The sequence below is a fragment of the Artibeus jamaicensis genome, unplaced genomic scaffold (assembly GCF_021234435.1).
Source record: "Artibeus jamaicensis isolate MK-2021 breed Jamaican fruit bat unplaced genomic scaffold, CSHL_Jam_final scaffold_1964, whole genome shotgun sequence".
Taxonomy (NCBI): domain Eukaryota; kingdom Metazoa; phylum Chordata; class Mammalia; order Chiroptera; family Phyllostomidae; genus Artibeus; species Artibeus jamaicensis.
Window position 1 is genome coordinate 8,945,635 of NW_026522030.1, and position 24,578 is coordinate 8,970,212.

General features: G+C 42.8%; 1 protein-coding gene across 3 annotated transcripts in view; it reads left to right on the forward strand.

The window, feature by feature from the left end:
• The window catches only part of ECPAS (Ecm29 proteasome adaptor and scaffold), a 97,507-nt gene that overhangs the window by 49,304 nt on the left and 23,625 nt on the right, over positions 1–24,578 (forward strand). For all 3 annotated transcript variants that reach the window (XM_053656098.1, XM_053656099.1, XM_053656100.1), the window contains 21 exons: positions 417–502; positions 738–816; positions 2,598–2,647; positions 3,651–3,717; positions 3,812–3,934; positions 5,991–6,094; positions 6,499–6,622; positions 7,604–7,684; positions 9,487–9,709; positions 10,147–10,238; positions 11,901–12,035; positions 12,787–12,949; positions 14,054–14,226; positions 15,398–15,499; positions 18,128–18,251; positions 19,849–19,994; positions 20,429–20,483; positions 21,355–21,469; positions 22,155–22,223; positions 23,798–23,915; positions 24,181–24,348. In XM_053656098.1, coding sequence (XP_053512073.1) covers positions 417–502; positions 738–816; positions 2,598–2,647; positions 3,651–3,717; positions 3,812–3,934; positions 5,991–6,094; positions 6,499–6,622; positions 7,604–7,684; positions 9,487–9,709; positions 10,147–10,238; positions 11,901–12,035; positions 12,787–12,949; positions 14,054–14,226; positions 15,398–15,499; positions 18,128–18,251; positions 19,849–19,994; positions 20,429–20,483; positions 21,355–21,469; positions 22,155–22,223; positions 23,798–23,915; positions 24,181–24,348 — 2,397 coding nt within the window. The remainder of the gene's footprint in view (positions 1–416; positions 503–737; positions 817–2,597; positions 2,648–3,650; positions 3,718–3,811; positions 3,935–5,990; positions 6,095–6,498; positions 6,623–7,603; positions 7,685–9,486; positions 9,710–10,146; positions 10,239–11,900; positions 12,036–12,786; positions 12,950–14,053; positions 14,227–15,397; positions 15,500–18,127; positions 18,252–19,848; positions 19,995–20,428; positions 20,484–21,354; positions 21,470–22,154; positions 22,224–23,797; positions 23,916–24,180; positions 24,349–24,578) is intronic.

The window sequence follows — 24,578 nt, forward strand, 5'->3', positions numbered from 1 at the left end:
GCTTTAATTTCTGTATTTTCCATGAGGCTTTTTAAAGTAACTTGTTCTAAGTGTAATTTAGAAACCTGATTCCCCCCAAGTGACCTTACCTGCTAGTGTCCTCTGTGTAGCCCGGCTGGCAGAGTGGCGGCCCCCGCAGCCTGCAGTCTGTGTGACTTTCTGGTGGTGGAGCCCCAAGTTTTGCAGACTGGGGGGAGCAGCCGTCGCGTTTGTCACCCCACGGACCGTTGACCGGAGCTGCTGATTGGTGTCCTCGGTGTGTCAGCTAAAATGTGTGCGCGTGTTAAAGAGAACTGTGTTCAGGTTGGAGAACAGGGTGTAGTGCGAAAGACGTGCTGTTGAATCCTCGTATTTGAGAACAGTCCATAGCTATTCCTGTTAATCGGTGTCCTTGACCGCTAGTTTCTTTCTCCTAGGTGGTGTACGATGGACTTTTTGGTACAAACACGAATTCAAAATTAAGAACGTTATCCCTGCAATTTGTGCACCACATTTGTATAACGTAAGTTTTTGGGACTATTTGACTGTTGAGTTTCCCAGCTGTTGGAGCGATCAGATGATTCAAGTGTGTCTTTTCTAGAAAAAATCATGTTTGCTCTTTAAAAAAATTCAGATTTTCATAGGTGATTTTAATTTATTTCAGTTGCTGGTAATTATTTTAAGTAATTATCTGAAAATATATGTAACTATTAAGATTCTTATCTTGCTTTGTGTGTATGTGCTGTTTTCTTTTGAAGTTGTCCAGAAATCAAGATTAAGCCATTAGGTCCAATGCTTTTGAATGGTCTCACCAAGCTAATCAATGAATATAAAGAAGTAAGTGACTTGTCTCAAATTTTGTTAATATTTTATATTTTAAAGTATTTTCTGTTAAAAACTTTTTTGGTCTACATGTTGGTTTAGTTAGTTACAGCTTGATATTGTACCATCATTTCCTAACATTTTCACTTGAAGTGGTGCAAATTGAAGAAATCACTGGCACCTTTTCCTTTTTCTTTTGGAAATAGGTGATAAAAACTGAGATGAATCTTCAGGGGTCTTATCACTTTAACATTTCAAAAAAGAAATGTGTTGTATTCTGCTTTTAGGCACTCTGTAAAATGGAATGAAAAGAATGAAATTTTATGATTTATTTCTGTATGAGTCAATTTGGATTTTCTTATATTGAGAAATAGTGTTAATTCTTAGGGTCTTGGATTTTACCGATTCAGAATTCTATCAAAACATGCATTCAGTAAATTTTTGATTCCTTAAGCTAAGTTGGATGAGGAGTTTTTGGATTACAGCATTTGAGTCCTGTTGTTTGTTCCTGCTGTGACCCTCTTACTATCTCTAGTATTTTGGGGAACTTGCTTAAAGAAGGAAGGTTTTTAAGAACACCAGTTAGCATTATTTTCCTTGGTCTTAGCCAAGCATGAATGCATGTTTGTAATAGTACAGGGATTGAGGTTTTGCTGCTTGGAGTTAGAATTGAGCTTGAATCCCGGTTTTGTTCTTTGGTGAGTCACTAAAATTCTTTGGATCTTAGTTCTTTAATAGGAAAATGAAAATAATACTACTTAATTGAATTATTTAAATGAGATGGTACGAACATTATTCAGCACAATGAAGGCACATTAGTAGATGTTACTAGTGGTGAAAAGCTGTTCATTTGCTGTGCATTTGTACTCTGGGGCCGTGTTAGGCCTGGCTGTCCCATCTTCTCCTGTGTAGTGCTTTCGTGGTTTTTAAGGCCTAGAAACAAGATGATTTTTATGGCACAGATAATCAGATGATTTGGATGGTTGGTAGAAATAAAAATGCTCTGGGGCTTTTTGGGAGAGTTTGTGTATTTAAAATTAGGGTAGCCAGGCCAGGTAAGCCACGGCTCTGAATCCCCTTACCTCCAGATGATACCTATCTGTCTTCCCAATGATGGATGCATAAAATCGAGTCCATTAGAATGGCCATCTAGGTGTGGGCGGGTGAATCCTGCGTTAATTGTATAAACTGCACCTCACGGAAAAGTTATTTTGTTCTTAGTAATCAGACAATTGGTTTACATGAAACCATGTAAAATTCGTTTGAGGAGGTGACCTCACTAGCTCACTTGGTGACTATGATCCTTTTAACTTGTTACAGTGGAAATGAGAAGTACAGATTGTGGGAGAACCAGTCACTATAATTTTGGGTGGTAAAAGGAGGATCAATTTAGCTTGCCAGATGAGCGGTGAATTTTCTAATAAGTTAATAAGCCGCCTTCCGAGTGTGTTGAAGAGGAATTTTGGTGTTTGCAGATTACACAGTGTTGAAAATATCCTGAACTTAGCGCCAGCTAAGAGAACCTTTTCATGTGTGACCACTGCATTTTCCTTTTGGAGTGTGTTGGGATAAACGTTTTGTTTGTTTTCCTTTGAGTAGTGTGATAAACTCTGGGTTTGGACTTTCTTTGTTTGTTTTGTTCAGATGTTAATATCATGCAGTTAGGCAGAGTGAGACTAGGGTTACCCAGGAGTAAAATGATGCGTATAAATGCAGCAAAAGGTTTTGCCGTTTACTGTGTTTTTTTTTGTTTTGTTTTGTCTATTTTTTGTTCTTTTTTTCTTCTTAATTTCAAGGACCCTAAGCTACTGTCAATGGCATATTCAGCTGTTGGAAAACTCTCCAGGTGAGTAAATTCTTTTTTCAGTGACAGGTACCCTGTTGGTAAACTAAGAAATTATGTGGTGTTAATAATGGAAAGAGAATAAGTTTGTCGTGATTCTGAAAGGAAATGTATTTAATGGCCATGGATTGTTTAGAAATGTCTTCCTTGTAGCAGGAAAACGATGGGGGAAATTTTAGTTTACACTTGAGGATATGCTACCATATTAAATGATAGTCTCGAAAGGAGATTTTGAACTGGATTGTGTCACAGTGGGTTCCATTTTCTTGTATCCAAGAGACATTTGATTGACCTTAAGTGTTACTCTTGCTCCTCACTACTAGTCTTTATAACCCCCATAATCAAGCTTTTGCTAGTGATTCTCTTTTCTGATAGTGTTACATTTTGATTCTGAGTGGTCCTGTTTCCAAAGATGGATTTTTTTCTTCTGCTTAGTATAATTTCCTCCTTCCAGTTCCTCCTGCTTTCCTCTTCCTTCGCCATATTCCAAAGCAGAGGTCAAGGCGCAGCATCCTCAGTGGCCCCAGGCGCTGCTTGTAGCCCTGGCGCAGGTTCTGGTTCGGCCTGTGGAAACTAGGTCTTGCTCTTCTGTTCTCTGCAGGGAAGGGGCTTTGGGACTCAGAAAAAAGCCCCCCGAGGTCAGCTGATGCAGGCAGGGTCATCAGCAAACCTTGTCCCTTGTCCTTTGGCGTGAAGTAACCAGGCCCCTCATCACAGTAGCCTTTAGTTTCACTAGTGATTTGGCCTTAATTATCATTAAAATCAGAAATGTTAACTGAATGCATGGAATACAATGAAGAGAATATCTGGATAATGTATATGTTAATCAAGGGTTACTTGGATTAGACAGTTGAGGGAGTAAATATTTGCGTGGGTAGGTAATCTGTTGATGGCGGTGTGGTCTTTAGAGGTGAAATGGCAAGTTTAGGATCATTCGTGATTAATTTTGTTTTCTTCCATCTCATGGAGATTTCTCATAGTAGCGATGGTCTTGAATCTCTTACAGCCGAATGCCCCATCTGTTCACGAAGGACATAGCGCTCGTGCAGCAGCTTTTTGAAGCCCTGTGTAAGGTAGGGAGATGCCTGGCAAGTGCATGCTTTCCATTTGGATGCTTACCTGGGAACCCAACCAGGACAGAAACGCCACTTTGTATTATCTTTATAGGAAGAGCCTGAGACTCGACTTGCTATTCAAGAAGCATTATCGATGATGGTTGGCGCTTACAGTAGTTTGGAAGGAGCACAGCGCACCCTCATGGAGGCGCTTGTGGCTTCGTACCTGATAAAGGTGGGTCCCACAATGCAAGCGCTTAACGGCTGGCAGTAGGTTCATGTTATGCTCTTAAGAACAAAGTTTGACTTGCTTTTCTCTTGAGTTATCTCGATAATATAAGAGGGTTATTTGCTTTCACTTGGACTATGATTTATGGTCTCTAGAGTTTTGATTTTTTGAGATGGAAATCCGATTTCAGGGGAGAAGGAGTAGTTAGTGATATTCAAAGAAGCTTTGTGTTTAAAACTTTCCATGATGGAAAACTGTTCTTGACATCGTGTCCTCCAGTTTGGGGGTGTTTTGTCTTAACTGGTAGCTGTGCACTACAGTCTGTGGGGGGAGTTCTCTAGGTGACGCTGGGGGAGAGGAGCCGGGGTGGGGGAAAAAAGACCAGGTCTGTCGAGCAAAGCACGTCGGTAGGAAGGAGGCCAACCCCGCCCCACGGGCTCCTCTTCTTTCTGTGCCTCTTGGTCTGGTGTCCATGGGCATTCACGCGAGAGTTGTGAGTATCTGTAGTTATGGACACACACATACACATATGTGTGCACACTTCCTGTATACAGTATAAAATAGTACACGTTTTCTCCAGTGAGTTCTTTGTCCTTCGTTTCTATGAATAGAAAGCGAGGGAGATTAGAAAAGGGAGTGACGTCAACAGTATTGGTGAGATTAACATAGGTTGCATTTTCTAATATTTGGCTGGCATATTTAATATATTATATTGAGGGAATTATTAAAGGTTCAGAGAGGTCTGTGGTATCTGTTGAGATATGACAGGGTAAGTATGTACACTCAGGAAGCTTATGTATAGAGTCCCATTGTCAAATGCTCTTGGTGAACATGGCTCGTGGTCATATATCATAGACAAAGAAGTATAGGCTTATTTGGAAGGTCAGAATACTTAAAAGTTTTTCTAGGAAACCCTACAAGGATATGTGATGCTTGTATATTGCACACGGGTGCTCTTTATATTTGTGCAGACAAATCACATAACAGTATTACCAAGCCAAAGGTAATTTATTTTCTCAGCATACATTTAAGGTAACCCAGGTACTAGGCTAAATTATATAGAATAGGTCTTAATACCATTACTCTTTTTAAAAAAATATTTTTATTTATTTATTTTTAGAGAAAGGGGAAGGAAGAGAGAAACAGAGGGTGAGAAACATCAATGTGTGGTTGCCTCTTGTGTGCCCCTAACTGGGGACCTGACCCACAACCCAGGCATGTGCCCTGACTGGGAATTGAACCAGCGACCTTTTGGTCCACAGTCTGGCACTCAGTCCATTGAGCCACACCAGCCAGGGCATTATCATTATTCTTTTAAGTAGCTGAGGGAATGCTAAAGAGCAAGAATAGCTGAATGAATGGGACAGTGTATATATTTTAATAGCTTGCATCCCACTTATGTTGTGACTGGATGAATGAATGACCTAGGCAGAACGTACATGAGAACAAAGCTTTTAGCATTGTTAGATTCTACAATTGCTTTTCTGGTTGAACTTTGTCTTCCTAGATTATTAATCTATTTAAGTTAATTGAACATATTTATGTAGTTGAAACTGTGCTTTGGAGGAAGTTTTAACTTGAGAGCTAATCTCAAGAGCTGGAGCTGTTTTGCTTCAAAGTTGTAGGGATTCTAAGTAAGCTCTGTGTTCCCAGTGGAATACCTGAATTTCACTCACGTGACTCAGAGTTTGAGAGCTGGGGAAGCAGAGGTGGTGGCCAGAAACTTTTCGCAGTGACCCTGGTCCCAAGGTTGGGCTGAGGATGCGTGTGTACAGAGGAATTCTCTGGTGATGATCTTTGTGGGTTTTCCTGCTTTACTTGGAAGGTCTTAGATCATGAAAGTGTTTTTTAAGTGATATCACTGTCCAAAGTCATGATAACACCATGATTAAAGATCATAGATGAATGCTTTGTCTTGATTATATTTATTTAGACATATTTACTGAGACAACAACTTTGATTTTTATTGTTTACAATTAAGATGACTCATCTTGACTGGAATGAGTTGTTAATTTTTTAAAAATCTGTGTGTGTTTTTTGTGTGTGTTTATGTGTCAAATAGCCTGAAGTTCAAGTTCGACAAGTGGCTGTGAAATTTGCCAGCACAGTGTTTCCCTCAGATCATATACCTTCCAGATACCTGCTCCTACTAGCTGCAGGAGACCCGTAAGTTTTCAAAGGTGTTAATTTTAATTCAGGTTCATTTTAAGTTTGTTTGAAAATTACTAAAATTATGTTTGTAATGCTGGTCTATGGAATTTAGAAGCAGTTAATACAAGAGTTAAAATTATGGCCCTTGGTATAATGTAAATCTGTAGTTATAACCTGTCTTGTTTTTGTCTGGGGGTAAAATTAAAAAATGCAAGCCATGTGACTCTTCAAACCTCATGAAATTTGCCAGAGAGAAGTAATTTCTTATAATGTATCTTATAACTCCGCTTAAGTAGCCAAGAATACATGTAAGGCATTTTCTCAAAACCCTAGCGACCAAATAAAATTGCTATTCTTTGTCTTCAAATGACCATTCTGCAATCGGTGAAATTTATTTCCTATTTTTATTTGTCTGAAAGACGGGAAGAAGTTCACGGAGAAGCACAACGAGTATTAAGGTGTCTTCCGGGTAAAAACAGAAAAGAAAGTGCTTCTAAGCAGATGCCTTCATTCCCAGAAATGGTGTATTATATTCAAGAAAAGGTATGGCATTGATAATTACAACTTCAGATAATTAGAGTTGTATAATAGATGATGAAAATAAGCATACAGATTTTAGCTGATGCATTTAAAATGTTATCACTAAGTGTTGAATAGTGGTAACGTTTCTAACAATGCCAATATTTACAGTAAGAGGAAGGTACAAAACGAGGAGAAAAATATACTTCTTAGATTGATCCGTTTTGCCCAAACCTGATTTGCTCACAATTCCTTTTATGCTCTGTATCACCTCGGCTGTACTTGAAGTTTTTTTCCTTAGTATGACTTGCTTAAAAATACATCTCCTTTTTATTTTTATGACATTATTTAAGGCACCTTGAGTGTAAGAATGATGCAGGGAGCGGTCTGGGTTTTTTCCTCTGCGATCCTCAGAGAACGTCACGTGTGCTTTTGCGAGTCTCCTGTTCTTGCCCAGTGTTCTCTGCGGGTAGAGGCGAGGGTGGCGGCAGTCCTGCCCCAGCCCTGGTCCTGTTCCACTTTACACCCCAGGGTTCCTTTGGGTGTGCTGGGAGGTGCGGGTGACCCCAGCATACTCTGCCCCTACTGCTGGTCCCTGCTCTTTCTCAGACGGACAGCGTAAGGGTGTTGGAAGCTCAGTACCAAGCAGCCAGGATTTTTTCCCCGTTTGCACAGTCCTGTGTGTGGTCAGAAGATGCCTTTGTGCTCACTTGTTCCTCCTGCCTCCATTGTTAATAAAAAGAGCTGGCGTGCCTTGGCCTCTGGCGGCGATGTTAGTGGGGCCTGAGTAGGTTTATTCTTTTTAACAAAGCCAGTGAACGCATGAGGAAGAAAATGGAACACACCCGTCAATGCAGGTTTGAGGAACATGAACAATCAGCACGATTGATGGAAAAATGTTTGACTAGAAAAAACAGTAGCAAACAGTAATGTAGCTATAAGAACTGAAGAACGCATGCGCTCCATTTTTCAGTGATTGTGTTCGTTTTGGGCTCATTTTGTTAGGCTTCTCATCGAATGAAAACTCCAGCCAAGTACATGACAGGGACCACGGTCCTTCCGTTTAACCCGGCGGCCTTCGGAGAGGTAGGGTCGGCATGCGCATTTTTTGTGTTCCCAATAAACTCCTGATGTGGGGGTCCTTGTTCTTTATGGTTGTTTCTTAGAAAAACAGTGTTGGTAATTAGTGTTATTTTAATTCATAGTAGAGTCTATAAATAATTTATCTCAGTGAGTTTCTCTTTGTGAAAGAACTGGATGCCTCCCATTGATTACTCTTCGGATTTTACAGCAAATCAGATATGAGTGCTGGCTTGTGAACCAAAGGGTCGCTGGTTTGATTCCCAGTCAGGGCTCATGTCTGGGTTGTGGGCCAGGTCCCCAGTGGGGGGTGCACAAGAGGCAACCACACACTGATGTTTCTCTCCCTTTCTGTCTCCCTCTCCTCCCCTCTCTTTAAAAATAAATAAAATCTTTTAAAAAGCCAACAATATGTTGAAGTGGTTGGGTTATCTAGTCTTGAAGATTGGAGAGTGAGATTCATTTATCATCACATTTACTGTTGGAGATTCTGTTGTTTAGTCACCGGCTGGCATTGATTACAATGACAAGAGTAAGACTACTCCCAGCGAAACCGCTGCCTGTCCTCATCCGGCTGTCAGGCAAGGCGCTTTCGGAGGGCCGCTTCGTAGCCAGTTTACATCCGAGGCTTTCATGGCGTTACATTTGCTCTTCTGTAGTGATTGGCACCGTTTTCTCAAATTCTCTTGTTAGTGGAGAGTAAATACAACTGGAGTTGCACAGGAATAGATCATTCGCCTCGGTGTTGTTGGCTCCGTCAGCCTCTCTCTCTCTCCTCCCGTCTCTCTCTCTCTCCTCCCTTCTCTCTCTCTCCTCCCTTCTCTCTCTCTCCTCCCTTCTCTCTCTCTCCTCCCTTCTCTCTCTCTCTCTCTCTCCCTTCTCTCTCTCCTCCCTCTCTCTCTCTCTCTCCCTTCTCTCTCCCCCCTCTCTCTCTCTCCTCCCTTCTCTCTCTCTCTCTCCTCTCTCTCTCTCTCCCTCCCTTCTCTCTCTCTCTCCCTCTCTCTCTCTCCCCCTCTCTCTCTCTCCTCCCGTCTCTCTCTCTCTCCTCCCTTCTCTCTCTCTCTCTCCTCCCTTCTCTCTCTCTCCTCCCTTCTCTCTCTCTCCTCCCTCTCTCTCTCTCTCCTCCCCTCTCTCTCTCTCTCTCTCTCTCCTCCCTTCTCTCTCTCTCTCCTCCCTCTCTCTCTCTCCTCCCTTCTCTCTCTCTCTCTCTCTCTCTCTCTCTCTCTCTCTCCTCCCTCTCTCTCTCTCCTCCCTTCTCTCTCTCCTCCTCCTCTCTCCCCCTCTCTCTCCTCCCTTCTCTCTCTCTCCTCCCTTCTCTCTCTCCCCCTCCTCCCTTCTCTCTCTCTCCTCCCTTCTCTCTCTCTCCTCCCTTCTCTCTCTCTCCTCCCTTCTCTCTCTCTCTCTCCTTCTCTCTCTCTCTCTCCTCCCTTCTCTCTCTCTCTCTCCTCCCTTCTCTCTCTCTGTCTCTCTCTCTCACACACACACACATTCCTTTTAACATATAATGATTTTTCCTGTAATGTTTTAGACTTTTAAAGTTGGGTTTGCATTTTAACTCCATTAAATGCCACTAAAGAACACTGTTTGGATTTATAAAAGCTTGTTAGGTAAATTTTGTTCCATTAGGGTAATTTCAGTGACTGTATTGAGTCATATTTTTCAGCTTCTGTGAAGATTGTTGAATAGCTTTACAAAGGAGGTCGGGGGATCAGAACTGCAAGTTGTCAGTTTGAAGACTGTCTTCCCACATGGCTTTTTTTTTTTTTTTTGAGAAACTTACCTGGTGTTCTTCTTCCTTCTATCTTTAGATAGTTCTGTACTTACGAATGTGCCTAGCTCACAGTGCAGGAGTGGTGCCCACCTCTCAGAGTTTGGCGGATATGCAAGATCACGCCCCCGCCATAGGACGCTATATAAGGACTTTAATGACAGGCAACCAGACAGCATCCTCGTCATCTTCCAAGAGCGGAGAAACCAACCCTGTTCAGATCTACATCGGCCTGCTGCAGCAGCTGTTAGCAGGTGTAGGAGGTAGGAGGTTGTGATGTCCAGGACAGAGATACGTGTGTATATATAGCACTCAAGGCAGAATCTAATTTTAAAGTCAGCTAAGAATTTATAGCAAAACTTATTGTCTCTCTTCACTACTGTAATTGAACATTAGTCTGTTTCTTTTCTAAACTTATCTGATTCATCCTTGGTACGTTGTTTCTCTTTTCGGAAAGAAGTGGTAATAATAGATGATGCATTTTTACTTTGGAAGTGGGTGTGAAGAACAGGGCATCTATAAAAGATCACTAGTCTGTAAATTTGCTGTGTCGAATCGCACCCTGTATTTAGGTAAATTTTTGTAGAACTGGAGAATGCCTCCTTAAGCAGCAGTCTTATCTTTTAAAGGAGTTTAATGATCCCTGAGTGTTTCTTTCTTCTTTTGAAATTAAAATCATTCTGAATTCTCTCTTATTTAGGCTTGCCAGTCATGTACTGTCTCTTGGAAGCTGTCTCAGTGTATCCAGAGAAGCTGGCTGTCAAATTCGTGGACAAGACAGAATGGATCAAAGTATGTCCTGTGCGTGTGCATTTCTCTTTGAGTCTGTGTCCTACAAACATCTGCCTCATGATTCCTGCCTTCCTGCCGGGGCTCCTGTGTGCTGTGCTGCCTTCAGTCATTTTGAAAACTCACCATCAGACGCTCACTGAGAAGCACATAGGCCATTGCATCCACGTAGTCAGAGTGGGAGAGAAATTGAGACTCATGAGTAAAAAACAATTGTCTACTTTTTAAAGTGTAATAGATTTGTATAGTTTAAGTAAAAAATCTGTGAAACGTCTTCTTTCCATAACTGTCTCCCACCGACCCAAATCCCCGAACTTCCTGTGTCCTCCCTTTCTCTTTGACAAACATACATAGGTCATCACTTATTTATAGGTGGTGTATGTTCTACAGCTTACTTATGCATATATGCATAAGTAAAAATACACGTTTTTAATTTTTCTCCTTTCTTTTACACAAGGTAGCATGGTTATTCACTTGGTTTTGTTCCCTACTTTATTTTATTTAATGCTACAATGTGCAGGTATTCCTGTATAATTACAGGGAGAGCATCTTCTTCGGCGACTTCATTGTTTTTTGTTGTTCAAATATGCCGCATTTATTTTAGATCCTTGCTGATGGTCATTTAAGGCACTTGCATTTTGTTGCAATGAGGGGTCCATTATTCTGAATTTGAGGAAGCATAGTTTTTAGTTGGAGTCCATGGAATTGGAGTGGAGGACATGTGCTGTAGCAGCCTTGGTGGTGCTCACCCACATGTGAGGTGCCTGTTCACACGCTCACCGGCTGTGTGGGGCAGTGCTCCTGTCCCATGGTCACGCCGAAAGAATTGCCACAGTTAGAGATAAAAATGCAAGACACTCAGTTAAATTTGACTTTCAGTTAAACAGTGAACAATGTTCCCAGTATAGCTGTGGTCTCCTATATTTTATGTACTTCTTGTGCTACATCATGAAGTTCTTCTGGAAATTGCAGCTTGAATTACAGTATAATGTACAGATTATCTCTTCATGTGTGAAGCACGAATGGACCTCACTGCGAGGTGTGTGTGTGAGCTTTCTGCTTTTCTGGACAATCTGCTCTCATGAAATTTCTTCTAGTGCAGAGGGTTTTTATTCTTGGTGAATATTTGCTGATTTTAAACTGATGTTAGAGTTTTTGACTTTTGATCTTGTTGATCAGGGCTCATCAAACTCCAGTCGATGTGCCAAATCTGGCCTGTTTTCACACAGCCTGAAGGCTAAGAATGGTTTTTACATTTTTAAATGGTTTTTACATTTGAAAAATAACCAGAAGATGAATAACGTTTCCTGACATGTGAGACTAGTGTCTACATTCGTTTATTGTCCGTCACTGCCTTTGCACCGCAGTGGCGGGATGGAGTGGTGACGGAGACCATGTAGCCTGTTGGGCACTTAACAGAAAGCATTTGACTTGTGTGTATGATCGTCTGTGTATTCACTTCACTTGTTTTATACTTTGTATCTGGGATGGAAATGCACAGATTTTGATATATAATTCAACTTTTATTTTGAAATAGTGTGTGTTTTTTTCTCATGCATTGAACAATGTATCATTTATTCTCTTAGTCTGAAATGTTAGATGTTATCAGAAGGAAGATGACTGTGTATCATTTATATGTATATATGTCTTTTCTACACCACTCAGAGTCTGATGAATAGCAGCAAAGAAGAGATGCGGGAACTCGCGGCGTTGTTTTACTCTGTGGTGGTGTCCACGGTGTCGGGAAATGAGTTGAAGTCAATGATAGAGCAGCTTATAAAGACTGCAAAAGATAATCATGTACGTCACCACTGTGCTCTTCATTCTCTTTTGTGGGAGGTGGAATTTTACAAAAGCATCTAATATGTTTTTAGCTCTCGTGTTCTTTTTTGTAAAATGAACTTTTATGATTGTAAAGATTAAATGAGGTAGATAATGCATTGATTGAGTCAGTTTACTCAATAAATTTGAGAGCTTTGTGTCTCTGAAAGGCACTCTGTTTGGGTTCTAGGACTGTAGTGGGGAGTAAATACATACGCTGCTGCCTATTATTGTGCCTGTTCTATCAGAAAACACTCTCAAAACCATGTGCTTTCGAATATGTTACTGCTGGCCTTGAGTTTGGAGTTTTAGCAGTTACAAGTAGTATCTGTTCATTGTGTTTGGTTGGCAGTGGGGAGAAATCAGGCTTGAACATTATGATAGTGGAGTTACGTGAGTGCTGTGAGCCAGAAGAAAGTTTGGGTGCTGTGGCAACATGCAAGAGAGCCACCTCACCCAGAGCTGGTGTGGGCGTGGGATTACGGACTCTGAGTCTTAAAGTGAAGCGAGACTCACCTCAGCTCCTTGGAATTAATTATCTGTGTTAGAAACTCAGAGTTTCTCTTACTCCCCAAGCCTGATTCGTTAGCATCCAGTAGAACCTCAGAAGATCAGTTTATTTTTTTGGCCTTGTGTTTTGTTGGAGAGATGACTAATAAACACACAGCTGTTGATTCTTGCGATTGGGAGAGAGTGACAGAGACATGTGCTGTTGTCTTGTTAAACGCAGAGCCCAGAGATACAGCACGGATCCTTGCTTGCGTTGGGATTCACAGTAGGAAGATACTTGACTAAAAAGAAGACGAGAATGGCAGAGCAAGGAGACCTGGAGACGAGTGCCGACCACCTGCCTGAGCAGGAGGAACTCATTCAGAGCGCCACGGAAACAATAGGTAATGAATGGGTTCACGCAGTTTTTAAATTGGGTTAAAAATTTTTTTACAGTAGTGAACTTTAAAGGCACAAACCTTTGCACAAAGCTTACTTGATGCTAAAAAAATTCGGTATTTTTTAAAAAGCTTATTTAATTATTGCTCAGGTACAGTTTTCTGTCTTATACTCCCATCCCAGCCCACCCCCCCCCCCCAGTGCTCCCCACCTCCCCGCCTTAGTTTTTGTCCATGTGTCCTTTATACTTGTTTCTGTGAATCCTTCCCCTTTTCCCCTGAAATTCTCTCCCCTCTGGTCACTGTCAGCCTGTTCTGTATTTCAGTGTCTTTGTTTTTATTTTGCTTGCTTGTTTGTTTTGTTGTTTAAGTTCCTGTTAAAGGTGAGATCATATGGTATTTGTCTTTCACCGCCTGGCTTATTTCACTCAGCATAATGCTTTCCAGTTCCATCCATGCTGTTGCAAAGGGCATATTCTGTGTTTTTAATAGCAATACAAATACTCTTTCTGTAGTATTTTTTTCCTGTATGGTTTTTTTTTTGATTAGAGAAAGTGTATTTTAAAGATTTTATTTATCTTTAGAGGGGAAGGAAAGGAGAGAGGGAGAGAAATATCAATGTGTGCATCTCCTTTTGTGCATCTCCTGCTGGGAACTGGCCTGCAGCCCAGGCATATGCCCTGACTGGGAATCGAACCGCCATCCTTTGGTTCGCAGGCCCACGCTCAATCCACTGAGCTACACCAGCCAGGGCCATGTATGTTTTTATACAACAGATGATTCTGTTATGGGAAAAAACTTCAAACATTAAAAAGGACACTACTCTATGCCCTGTTTCCATGGTTTTTACTACTGAGTAAAAATTAACGAACTATCAACTAGAAGACACTGTAGACTTTGATTTGTTTTACTGTCTTTTTCAAATACATATTTTATTGATTATGCTATTACACTTGTCCCAGTTTTTCCCTGTTTGCCCCCCTCCGTCTGGTATCCCCCATTCCCTGCAGTAGTCCCCCCTCCCTTAGTTCATGTCCATGGATCATACATATAAGTTCAGAGAAGTTATAATGATGTTCTGTTCTCAGTTCTGTCTAACTGTGCTTGCAGGGTCATTTTTGGACAGTACTTCGCCCCTCCTGGCGATCGCTGCTTGCACGGCCCTGGGTGAAGTTGGCAGAAACGGTCCTCTCCCAATCCCCAGTGAGGGATCTGGCTTTACCAAGTTACATCTGGTGGAAAGCTTGCTGAATAGAATACCCTCCAGTAAAGAAACAAATAAGGCAAGTGTTTTTTTTTTTTTTCCCTTCTGGAATTTTTATTCACATATATGCACATGCAAAACCACAGTTGTAGTGAAGATAGGTGGCGTTGCAGCTGGAAGGAGGCGTTGATGTGGGAAGAACGGTACAGAGGAAGGACGCGGTGACCACTGAAGTTTTAGTTAGGGGTGACTGGTACGTGACCTTTGTGTGTGCGCCATTTGACCCAGTTATTCCAGTATAGGCAGCAGCCATTAAGAGTCCGGTAAAGCATTAAGTGCATCAGGTCACTCTTTTGTCATGCAAAAAGGTCTATAGTAAAGAGGTAAAATAATTTGATGATTTTTGTTATTTCAAACCAAATTTAAGTCTTAACCTCCTGTAGCCAGTGTGGCTTTAAGAACTTCATTAGTAAGCAGTGTGAGTAATCTGTGAGAGAAAGGACACACACTATGTTTTAGTTTCAGGTAAAAATTTTCATACTTAAGAACATTTTCTTTGTGGTCAAAGCACCTCAGTGTTGAAGTATAGGATGGTTTAATGGGAAGAAAAATCAGTTTACTACAGGTTTAATAGGTATGTAATCCTGTTCTTGGTGTAGCTCCTGTTTAAATCTTTGAGAAGGTCACAAAGTGTAGTTTTTGTTTGTCATAAATAACTAATCATTACCAACCATTGTTGAGCACTTGTCATGTGCCAGGCATCTGCTAAGTGCTTCACATTCTTCAGTTAATTAAATCCTCCACAAGGTCTAGAGAAGTAGGACCAGTTGTCACTTGTGTGTTCCAGATGAAGAAACAGAGTCACACAGAGTCAATGTCACTTGCCTGAGGTCACACACCTGCCAAGGCTGCGAAAGTGATCAGGCTGTGCGATTGGACCTCAGGTCCTATGGGTCTGGAACCTGCTTCCTAACTGTTATCGTTTGAAGGATAACAAACCTGGTTAAAGGCTTTCTTCATTCTTCTTTTGCAGCTGTGGGCCCTGAATGGACTCAGTTTTACGTCTTTCTCCCTCCAGTGCCTTACAGACATAATTCTGTAAAATTGCACACATTTAAAAAACCAAACCAACCACCTTTTGCGCTGCTGCATTGTTAGACTGCCTCCCTCCTCCCGTCTCGTTTTGGAAACGTTCTTCTGGGATAAAGCTGTTATGCACTTAGTTTAAAAAAGAATTCTCTCTTTTCTAGATGAAAGAACGAGCAATCCAAACACTGGGGTATTTTCCGGTTGGGGATGGAGATTTTCCTCACCAGAAACTCCTCTTGCAAGGTCTGATGGATTCTGTGGAGGTATTTATATTGCTGTCTGATTATTAGTCATTCAAACAAAAAACATTTTTTAGTTGGAACATTACATGCTCTGAGATGTTAAATTTTAAATAAGTTATTTATTTATTCACCAAGTATTTATTGAGTGCCAGCCTTGGGCTCATCACTATGGGTTGGCATGGCATTGACTAAGTCACTTATGTGGGAAAGTCCTTTCCTCTTACTTTTTGAGGTAAGCATGGTACCGTGCGGGTAGGAGGGGAAACCCAGCCAGCCAGCTGCATGCGGGGTGATGGTGCTGGTATTCCAATTGCTCTCACTCTGGATGACGTAGCTGGGTCCTCCAATGTAATGAAGACCTGCCATTTGACAGCTGCCGACCCGGTGTAATAAGTGTCCTCGCACAGCCTGCTCTGGCCCCTGATCTGGCATTGATTCCTGTCACTCACCCTTTCGTACACCAGCCTCTGGGTCCTTTGCTCAGAGCTTTTGAAAGACCTACACTTCCTTCTTTCTTGGGTTGTTGTGTGCCCCTTGAAGAGCCTGCCTGACCCTCCGGACTAGAGTAGATTCTTTAGTTGTCTGTGCCGTCGCGACTCTCTGTAGTTTTCTTCATAGTGTTTATCAGAGTGTCTAACTGCCCCCGAGATGGAAAACAAGGTCTGTTTTGCTCCTTGTTATAAAACAAGTGCCTAGCAGTGTGATTGCTAACAGTAGGACGTCAGTAAATATGGGTAGACTGACTGAACCCGGTGAGACGTTTGTGTGTAAGGCAGCAGCCTCGGAAAGGAGGGTGCGGGTCCTTCTGTTTGGGAGAGTCCGTGCAGGTATGTTACAGTGAGGTTGCTGCTGGGCTGCAAAGGGTGCGAGGGAGGAGAGGGGAGAGTCAGGACTGAGGACCAGGAGAGCTGAGCAGTAGAGCTGGTGTTAAAATTCAAGCCTCTGGATTTTTAACTGTGTATTTTAAGGTGGACTTTTTTTGTTAGTGAATTATGCCCCATATCAGGTTATCATTGAATGTAATTGAAATTTTAACCACTTGGGGGGAAGCTTATAATGTCTGCTTTTTCATCTTTTTACTTTTTTAAAATCTGTGAGAGAGAAGGGTTTCTTCTTGTTTTGTTTAAATAAATGCAGGTTTATTTGGATTCTTAACTTGGTATTGAGGCCATTATTTTAAGAGTTTAGAAGGACAGAAATATATGAGAAGCTAGAAACATGACGGAGAGTTGGAAGGGTGAGATTGGAAAAAAGCATGAATCAGAGAAGCAAATGTGTCTGCCGTAAAGTAGGACAGAGTTCTCCAGTGTTTTTTTAACTTTTTATTATGGGAAATGTCAAACAACCTAAAAGTAAAGAGATAATGTAGTGGAACCCAACGTGCCTATTTTTATTTCATTTCCTTCTTTATTTCTGGGGTACTTAGAGTATATGTATCGTTCTAGATAATGTACCATTCATAAATGGAGTTTGGGTTTTTTCTGTTTGTAACGCCAACTCCGTTATTAGTAAGAGGAAATGCGCAAAGCAGGCACAAACACGAATCCCTAATCTAGGTTCTGGGCGGAAATATCCTTTTCTCAGTTTAGAGTTGCCAAGGGAAGCTTTTCACCAGGGAGGCTGGGACTATAGCCCTTAGAGTCCTTTTTCTCGGAATAGGAAGCGTGTGACGTCAGCACTTGGCACGTGGTCGAGACGCGAGCGTTTGGTTGGTTGAGCGCAGGGCAGGCTGGGCTGTTGTCTGCGTGCCTTGCCGTGTCCTGTATCCCTCCCGCTCTCTCTTCTTTATTATCTTTTTATCTCCCCGTTTTTAAGGTTTTTTTTCCCAATTCACAGCAGACAAAGAAAAATGCCAAAGGGAATTAAGATTTCGTTCCGTATTGAGTCAGTGATTTATAATTGTGAAGCCTGTCAGAGTTTCAAAGTCAAATTTTTTAAAATTTGACAATTTTTGTAGATTTTTCTAACATTCAATTTTTAAAGCAGTTTTAATCTTACAGTGCAGTTATAAGAATAGTATGAAAAACTGCTTTATATCCTTTATCCAGAGTTACCAAATTTTAACATTTTACCACATATGCTTATTTTGTTTTTCTGAACCATTTGAGAATAACTTGTAGATATCATTGCAAAGAGAAGTTGTTAATAAATTACAGTGGCTGCTACTTATTGCGCAGTTCCCACAAATCAGGTATCCACCAGAGGCCTTCTGTACGCCCCCCTCATTTAATTATTCTGACCCGATGAGGTAGGGGGTGGTGTTATGATCATTTTCCATGTGAGGATGTTGGGACTCAGGGTTTAAGTAAGGACATGCAGCTGGTGAGAGACGGAGCTGGAATTCGCACGAAGATGTCCTTCCCCCAGATAAATGGTATTGTGCTTCCAAAGATTAAACATCGCTGTGTCGTGGTTCTCTGCTGAGGGGCAGGGGTGCGGCGAGGACTTGGGGAAAGATCTCCAAGTCACCTTACTGCTCCCTGCCCTCACATTACCTCACTTTTGAAGCACCTGGGTAGCTAAGGGCAGTCCAGGCAAAGGAGTGGAAACAAACGGGGCAAGGAGCTGGGCGTTGAGCAGCCCTTCCGAAAGGCGGGTGCTGATGGGAAACGTCCTCCTGACTCACTGCGTTTGTTCCCTTCGGTGTAGGCCAAGCAGATAGAACTTCAGTTCACTATTGGCGAAGCCATTACCAGCGCTGCCGTGGGGACCAGCTCGGTGGCCGCCCGGGACGCGTGGCTCGTGACCGAAGAAGAGTACACGCCTCCTGCAGGTACCACACGTCCGGCTAATCCAGTTGTAACCCTCACGTAGCCTTTTCTATTCTCTTGTCAACATTTGCAGCAAAAGAAAAATCTATACATCCATTTCAACTCTTTTCCAGGTGTCTATGTCTGTCTTAGTTTGGTTCAGTCAAGAAAAATAGTTGTTTAGAGGAGAGACAGCGTGTCAGGATTGGGAGCTTTTTTGACCCTCCGGCAGGCACGCAGGGGACTCAGCGCTGGGCTGCGCTCCCCTTGGTGCTCCTCCCTGAGGATGGGCACATGTAGCCAAGCTGACAGGCGCAGGGATCCCTGTTTCCGAATGAGGTGCCCCTGATCCCTGGTCACATAGCAAAGCCTCACTGTCTTCTGCTTGCCCCCCAGGTGTCCCTGCACTAAAGGTGCCCTGCTTTTAGTGACTGCATGGTTGAGGGGGCACATGGTTTCTGATGACATGTTACAGATAACTGTGATTTCAAAGGTGTTAAGATTTGATTTGAATCTGAAATTGAAAGTGTACTCTAACATTTAAACCACCAAGTTTTTATGTTACCTTCTCAGTTCAGAAAATTGAGTTCTCATTGTAATGATTCCATTATGAATTATATTCCATCGTGAATATATTAATTTAGTTATTGTCCTTCACGGTAGGCCATGAGTATAGATAATTATTTTGAAGTGTTTTAATGTAAAGTGGTGGTTCTGGCCTAGGAGAGGGAGGCTCAGCCCCCCGGGAGGCATTCGGTGCTGTCTGGACAGTGGCGAGGGCCCCGGACGCTGCTGCCCAGGGTGACGACGCACAGGACGGCTGCCCACGGCAACCTTACCTAGCCAGAGTGGCGGCAGCGCTGCGGTTGAGGGACCCCCAGTTAATAAAGTGGGGGAGGAAAGTGGCAGTGTAGTTGGAGAGGAAAGTGACGTCCAAAGAGGCCGGTGCGTGTGTCGGTTCTAGGTGGGGGATAGGGAAGATACGGTAGAGAAAGAGAAAATGCCGAGATTACAGAGAGTGGGGGTGTTCTTCTAAATACTTATTTTTTTAATTTTAATTTTTTAAATTTTATTTACTTATCTTTAGAGGGGAAAGGAAGGAGAGAGGGAGGGAAACATCAGTGTATGGCCGCCTCTCATGTGTCCCCCGCTGGGAACTGGCCTGCAGCCCAGGCATGTGCCCTGACTGGGAATCGAACCGCGATCTTTTGGTTCACAGGCCTGTGCTCAATCCACTGAGCCATGCCAGCCAGGGCTAAATACTTATTTTTTTAAAAGGAAAGTTTTAGGTTCACAGCAGAATTAATAGGAAGGTACAGAGCTTTCCCATATCACCTCTGCCCCGATGCCTGCATAGCTTCCCCCATTGCGGGGTAATTTTTCATTCTAGGGAGTTAAACTTACCCGAGCACCTTTGAATGGTTATTTAGCTTATGCTGGGTTCTGACGTGGATGGTTATCAGTTCCTTCGGCAATTTATTTACACACCATAGTCGTTTGGATTTTTAATGTTATAGGATTGTCGTATTGAGTACATGTTGATTAAAATTTAAATTTTTTTTTTAGGAAACTCTGTATAGTTATTTTAATTTCCTCTTATCATTTTTTGCTTTTTCCCAGGAGTCAAAGCGAATGATATGGTCCCGTGGACGCTGGATGTGATTTTAAATAAACATATCATCAGCCCCAATCCGCACGTGAGGCAGGCCGCCTGCGTCTGGCTCCTCTCCCTCGTGAGGAAGCTCAGCGCCCACAGAGAGGTGAAGGTAAGCCGCGCATGGATGCACCCGGCTCCGCTGGAGAAACTGCTTGTGAGACATTAGTGACTGCAAGGTGGCAGACAGGGAGATCTGTGAAGGTGAGGGCCAGTAACCAGTAACCGGCATTTTGAAATAAGCTGTATACACAAAGGAATGAAGTGTGGCAGCTGATACACACTGGCCGGCAGATGGTTCTGACTTCAGGGTGTAGAACTGGATTGGTGGTGAGGAAGGGGAGGCTCAGACCGAGTGCATTACCTGCCCGAAGGCGGTCCGACCTTCAGCGCGGTTGGGCCACCCTCCCGGATGAGAGCACCGGAGGGTTTATGGCTGCCTTGGGCCCTGAGATTTTACAGGTGTTGCGTACCCTGAGAGCAAGATTCTTATTCTCCCGAAGAGGTAGAGCTTCAGTTTTCTCAGTGCCTTTTTTCTTCTTTCAGTCTCATCTTAAAGAAATTCAGAGCGCGTTTGTGTCCGTTTTGTCAGAAAATGATGGTAGGTTATTGATTTCCAAACTTAATTAAACATATTTCAAATTTTGAAAAAAAGATAGATTAATGAACATGAAAGAAGGGTACAGGAAACTTGCTTATTTATTTATTTTCTAAATAAATCATGTTCTTCAGTTTTGCATTTAAAAATGGAACTGAAGCCCTGGCCGGTGGCTCAGTTGGTTGGGGTGTCATCCTGTGCACCAAACGTTTGTGGGTTCAACCCCGAGTCCAGGCGCATGCGGGAGGAAGCCAGTCAGTGTGTCTCTTTCACGTGGATGTTTCTCTCTCTGTCTCCCCCCTTTCTTCCCTCCCTCTCTCTCCGAAACCTCTAATAAAAAATATCCTTGGGTGAGGATTAAAACATTTTTAAAAAGAGCTGAAGCCTTCTTTAACGTTAGTCCTACTAAGTAATAGCTTTCTTCTACTTGTGATTCCTTTCCTCTTTACGCCCTAAGCCAGAAGGGAGTGAATGTATGTAGCTTTGTTTTGTAAATTGTTTAAAACATGGTATTGTGTTGACTTTTCATGTAAAACAATTGGATGCTGGTGTATTGAAATTCTGTGAGTCTCTCTGCTTCTCACGTGTGTGACTAGGGTCCCCTGAGTCTCTGTCCCTGCATGCGGCAGGCCGAGGCCCCGCAGTGTGGGCTTCTGGGATTGTGGGTTGGGGTCTTCTGCAAATGACTTGTGGGGGCCATCTCCACTGAGTTGATTTAGTGTATTTTTAACAAAATGGGCAGATTGATTATGTTTTCATATCTTTACTTTTATATCATTTTGGGTTAATGTTCCAAGTGTTTAAAAATTTCAACTTGATGGCCAGTAGACAAATTTTTCTTAAAATAATATTATTTTGTCTGACTCTCTTGTAGAACTTAGCCAAGATGTTGCTTCAAAAGGCCTTGGGTTGGTGTATGAACTGGGCAATGAGCAAGACCAACAGGAATTGGTTTCGACCCTCGTAGAAACCCTTATGACTGGTAAAAGGTACGATGAACTTGAGATTGTTAGATTTGAACACCTGTAGGACAGTTTTACACATACTGAGAATATGCAGTGGAAGAATGAAAATTCAACTCTTTGTATTCCTGTTTATTAAGTCTTTTCTAAATTGCAAGTCAATGGTTGCAAGGCTGTGGATAGCAGTCTAATTATCCAGGGTATATGGTTTGCTAAGGAAGCTCAGCTACTGTTTAGAAGCGTGCCAGTGGTCAGATGTAGAAAGCGGAATGGACTCAGGATAGTTAAACCATTAGACTGCAGAATTACTGTTGACTAAAGGGAAATGAAGACACAGTGAGGGGGCTGCATGTCATTCACAGGCTGATCTGTGACGTGTCTGAAAATATCTTCCTTGGAATTTAATTGGTTGCTGTTTTATGTTGCCTTCCTTGTGGGAAGGACAGTTTTTAATAGAGACCACATTTAATTCAGTGTAACTTTACACAGGGTGTCTTTTATATTGGGGTCTATTAATTTGTTTATTCTAGACTTTATTTTGCAGAATTCTCAGGCTGATAGGAAGGAATAGTTGACTTTTCCATCTTACACTTGGCAGCTGCTTGATAGGAAATGCAATTTAATCAGTTTGCAAGTGAAATGTATCAATTAGTTGAATGCTGGTATGAAACATTTGAGTCTAATTTAAATTCTTAATGCTGTTTTGGTTTAGAACTAAACATGAAGTTTCCGGAGAGACAGTGGTATTTCAAGGGGGAGGTCTTGGCAAAACACCTGATGGGTAAGTGTGTCAAACCCATTGATCAGTTCTTGTGGACATCGCTAGTCTGATGTTAGAGAACTCATGAAATAGATTTCCACCCTCCTAGAAAACGTTGTGCTAGTGGAAGAAGAAAGTTTCTATGGAAAAAGCCTGGTGTTGTCGATTGGGTTTCCTGGGAAACAGACTCTGAGATGGAGATTTGTGTGCTGGCAGTTGATTGAAGAATGCCCTGGGATCGTCTCCCAGTGGGGGAGTGGGGGTGGGGAGTGAGGAGGCAGGACAGGGCCAGTGGCCCAAGGAGGAGCTGATCTGCGGTCAACGCTTAAGCAGATACTGACCTCGAGAGGAGCTCTGGAGCTGGCCTTTCATGGCCCTTTGGAGTTTCCCTGCTGTGAGGGGCCAGGCGTCTGTGTCCCTCCATGGGGCCTGGCCCACATGTGGTCGGCTGCTCTGGGGGAGGAACTGACCTTGGACTGAGGGGAGTTCTGTCTGCTCCCAGCCAGTGAATCCTGGGGGTGGAGGGAACCCGACAGCGTAGCTGGGTATCCACTGTACCTAGTTTTAGGAGGGAAATGGGGGTGACTTGGAGTCCACCAGTTTAGCATTTCAAATTAATTCCTAGAGCCTTATCTCCTTTACCTTGGCATTATTCCATTGTGTTCACACTGTAGCTTTTTGCGTAAAAGTCCTCAGGTGAAGTGCAGCCTGCTGGGCCTGGCTGCGGTGTCAGGCAGAGCCCCGCTTCAGCGGTGTCTGCGGCATTAACGTTCTCCCCTTCGCTCACTGTTTTCATGTCAAAAGTTGGTTTCATTTACTTGCTCCTTGTAGACTCCTGAGTTTTCAAAGAGTTCTCACTTTTGCCCTGGCTGCTATGGCTCAGTTGGCCTCGTCCTGCAAACCAAAAGGTGGCCAGTTCGGTTCCTGGTCAAGGCACATGTGTGGGTTGCAGTTCCATCTCCTGTCCAGGCACATATGAGGGGCAGCCGATCAGTGTTTCTCCCTCACACTGATGTTTCTCTCCCTCTTTCTTCCTCCCTTCCCCTCACTCTAAAAATAAATAAATGAAATCCTAAAGTACTCACTTTTCCTAAACTAAGTAACATAAATGATCAGGCATTTGAGCAAATATTATTTGTTCAGAGGAGAATTAACAGGACTCAAAGATGTTATTACCAAGGTTGGTGTGCTCTGGCTAGGAAGACTTAGGGAAGACGGCAGTTACCTACAGGTCAGTTTCCCAGTTGTGAGGTGGCTTGTGCGCAATGTGGTGACGAGTTACTGAGCTGCCTCGTGGGGTGGTGCCTCGTGGGGTGGTGCCTCGTGGGGTGGTGCCTCGTGGGGTGGTGAGGGCTCTCCCTGCGTGGGAGCGGCAGGTACGTTTAGGACGTTTCCCTGGTACGGTTGACTGTTGTTAGGGGACGCTTTATATTCTTTTCAGTTTGGTTCTCTGCCTCTGTGGTGATGAGATAACTCAGTACTGGAAATTTAGTGAAAACATAATTTTAAGATGTCCTCATAATATTGATGGTATAATTTTCACTGGGCCAGAGAGAGAGAAACACATTATTACCTGCTGTTTGTTTGTTTCCAAGCCAGGGCCTCTCTACTTACAAGGAGCTTTGTTCTCTGGCCAGTGATCTCAGTCAGCCAGACCTGGTGTATAAATTTATGAATTTAGCCAACCATCATGCAATGTGGAACTCCAGGAAGGTAAGCTACTATCACCAGACAGTTTTTATTTTTTACTTTCCTCCCAAACCTAATCCGTTACATTGGTGGACCGTGGACGTGCAGAGTGTTTTGTAAAAGTGCGATTAGAGAGCCAGACCACCCCACGGTAAAGGTCGGGCCCAGTGAGTCAGGCTCGGTGCAGGGACGAGTTTGGGAGGGCGAGTTCTGTGATCTTCACGCACACAGTATGTTGATATTTCACTAACAGCAGACGTCTCTCCCCCACTTCATCTTGTTTTCTTAGGGTGCTGCTTTCGGTTTCAATGTCATTGCTGCCAGAGCCGGAGAACAGCTGGCTCCTTTTTTGCCTCAGCTCGTTCCTCGTCTCTATCGTTATCAGTTTGACCCCAACCTTGGCATTAGACAGGCCATGACAAGTATTTGGAACGCGCTGGTCACTGACAAATCAACGGCAAGTATCTGTGGGCTTTTGTCTAAGACCGTGTACTGGATTTAAACCCAGCGCCCGTCTTCCTTCCTTACTTCGTATACTTACCTGTGTAAACGAGTGGGAAGTCTTTTATTTCTTGCTTGTTTTCTTCTTTCAAACTATCACATATGCTCACGGCAACATTTATTGAAATCTCAAAAGTGGGCACAGTCCAGATGTGTCTGTGTCAACGGTGCTGTTGCTGCGTGGAG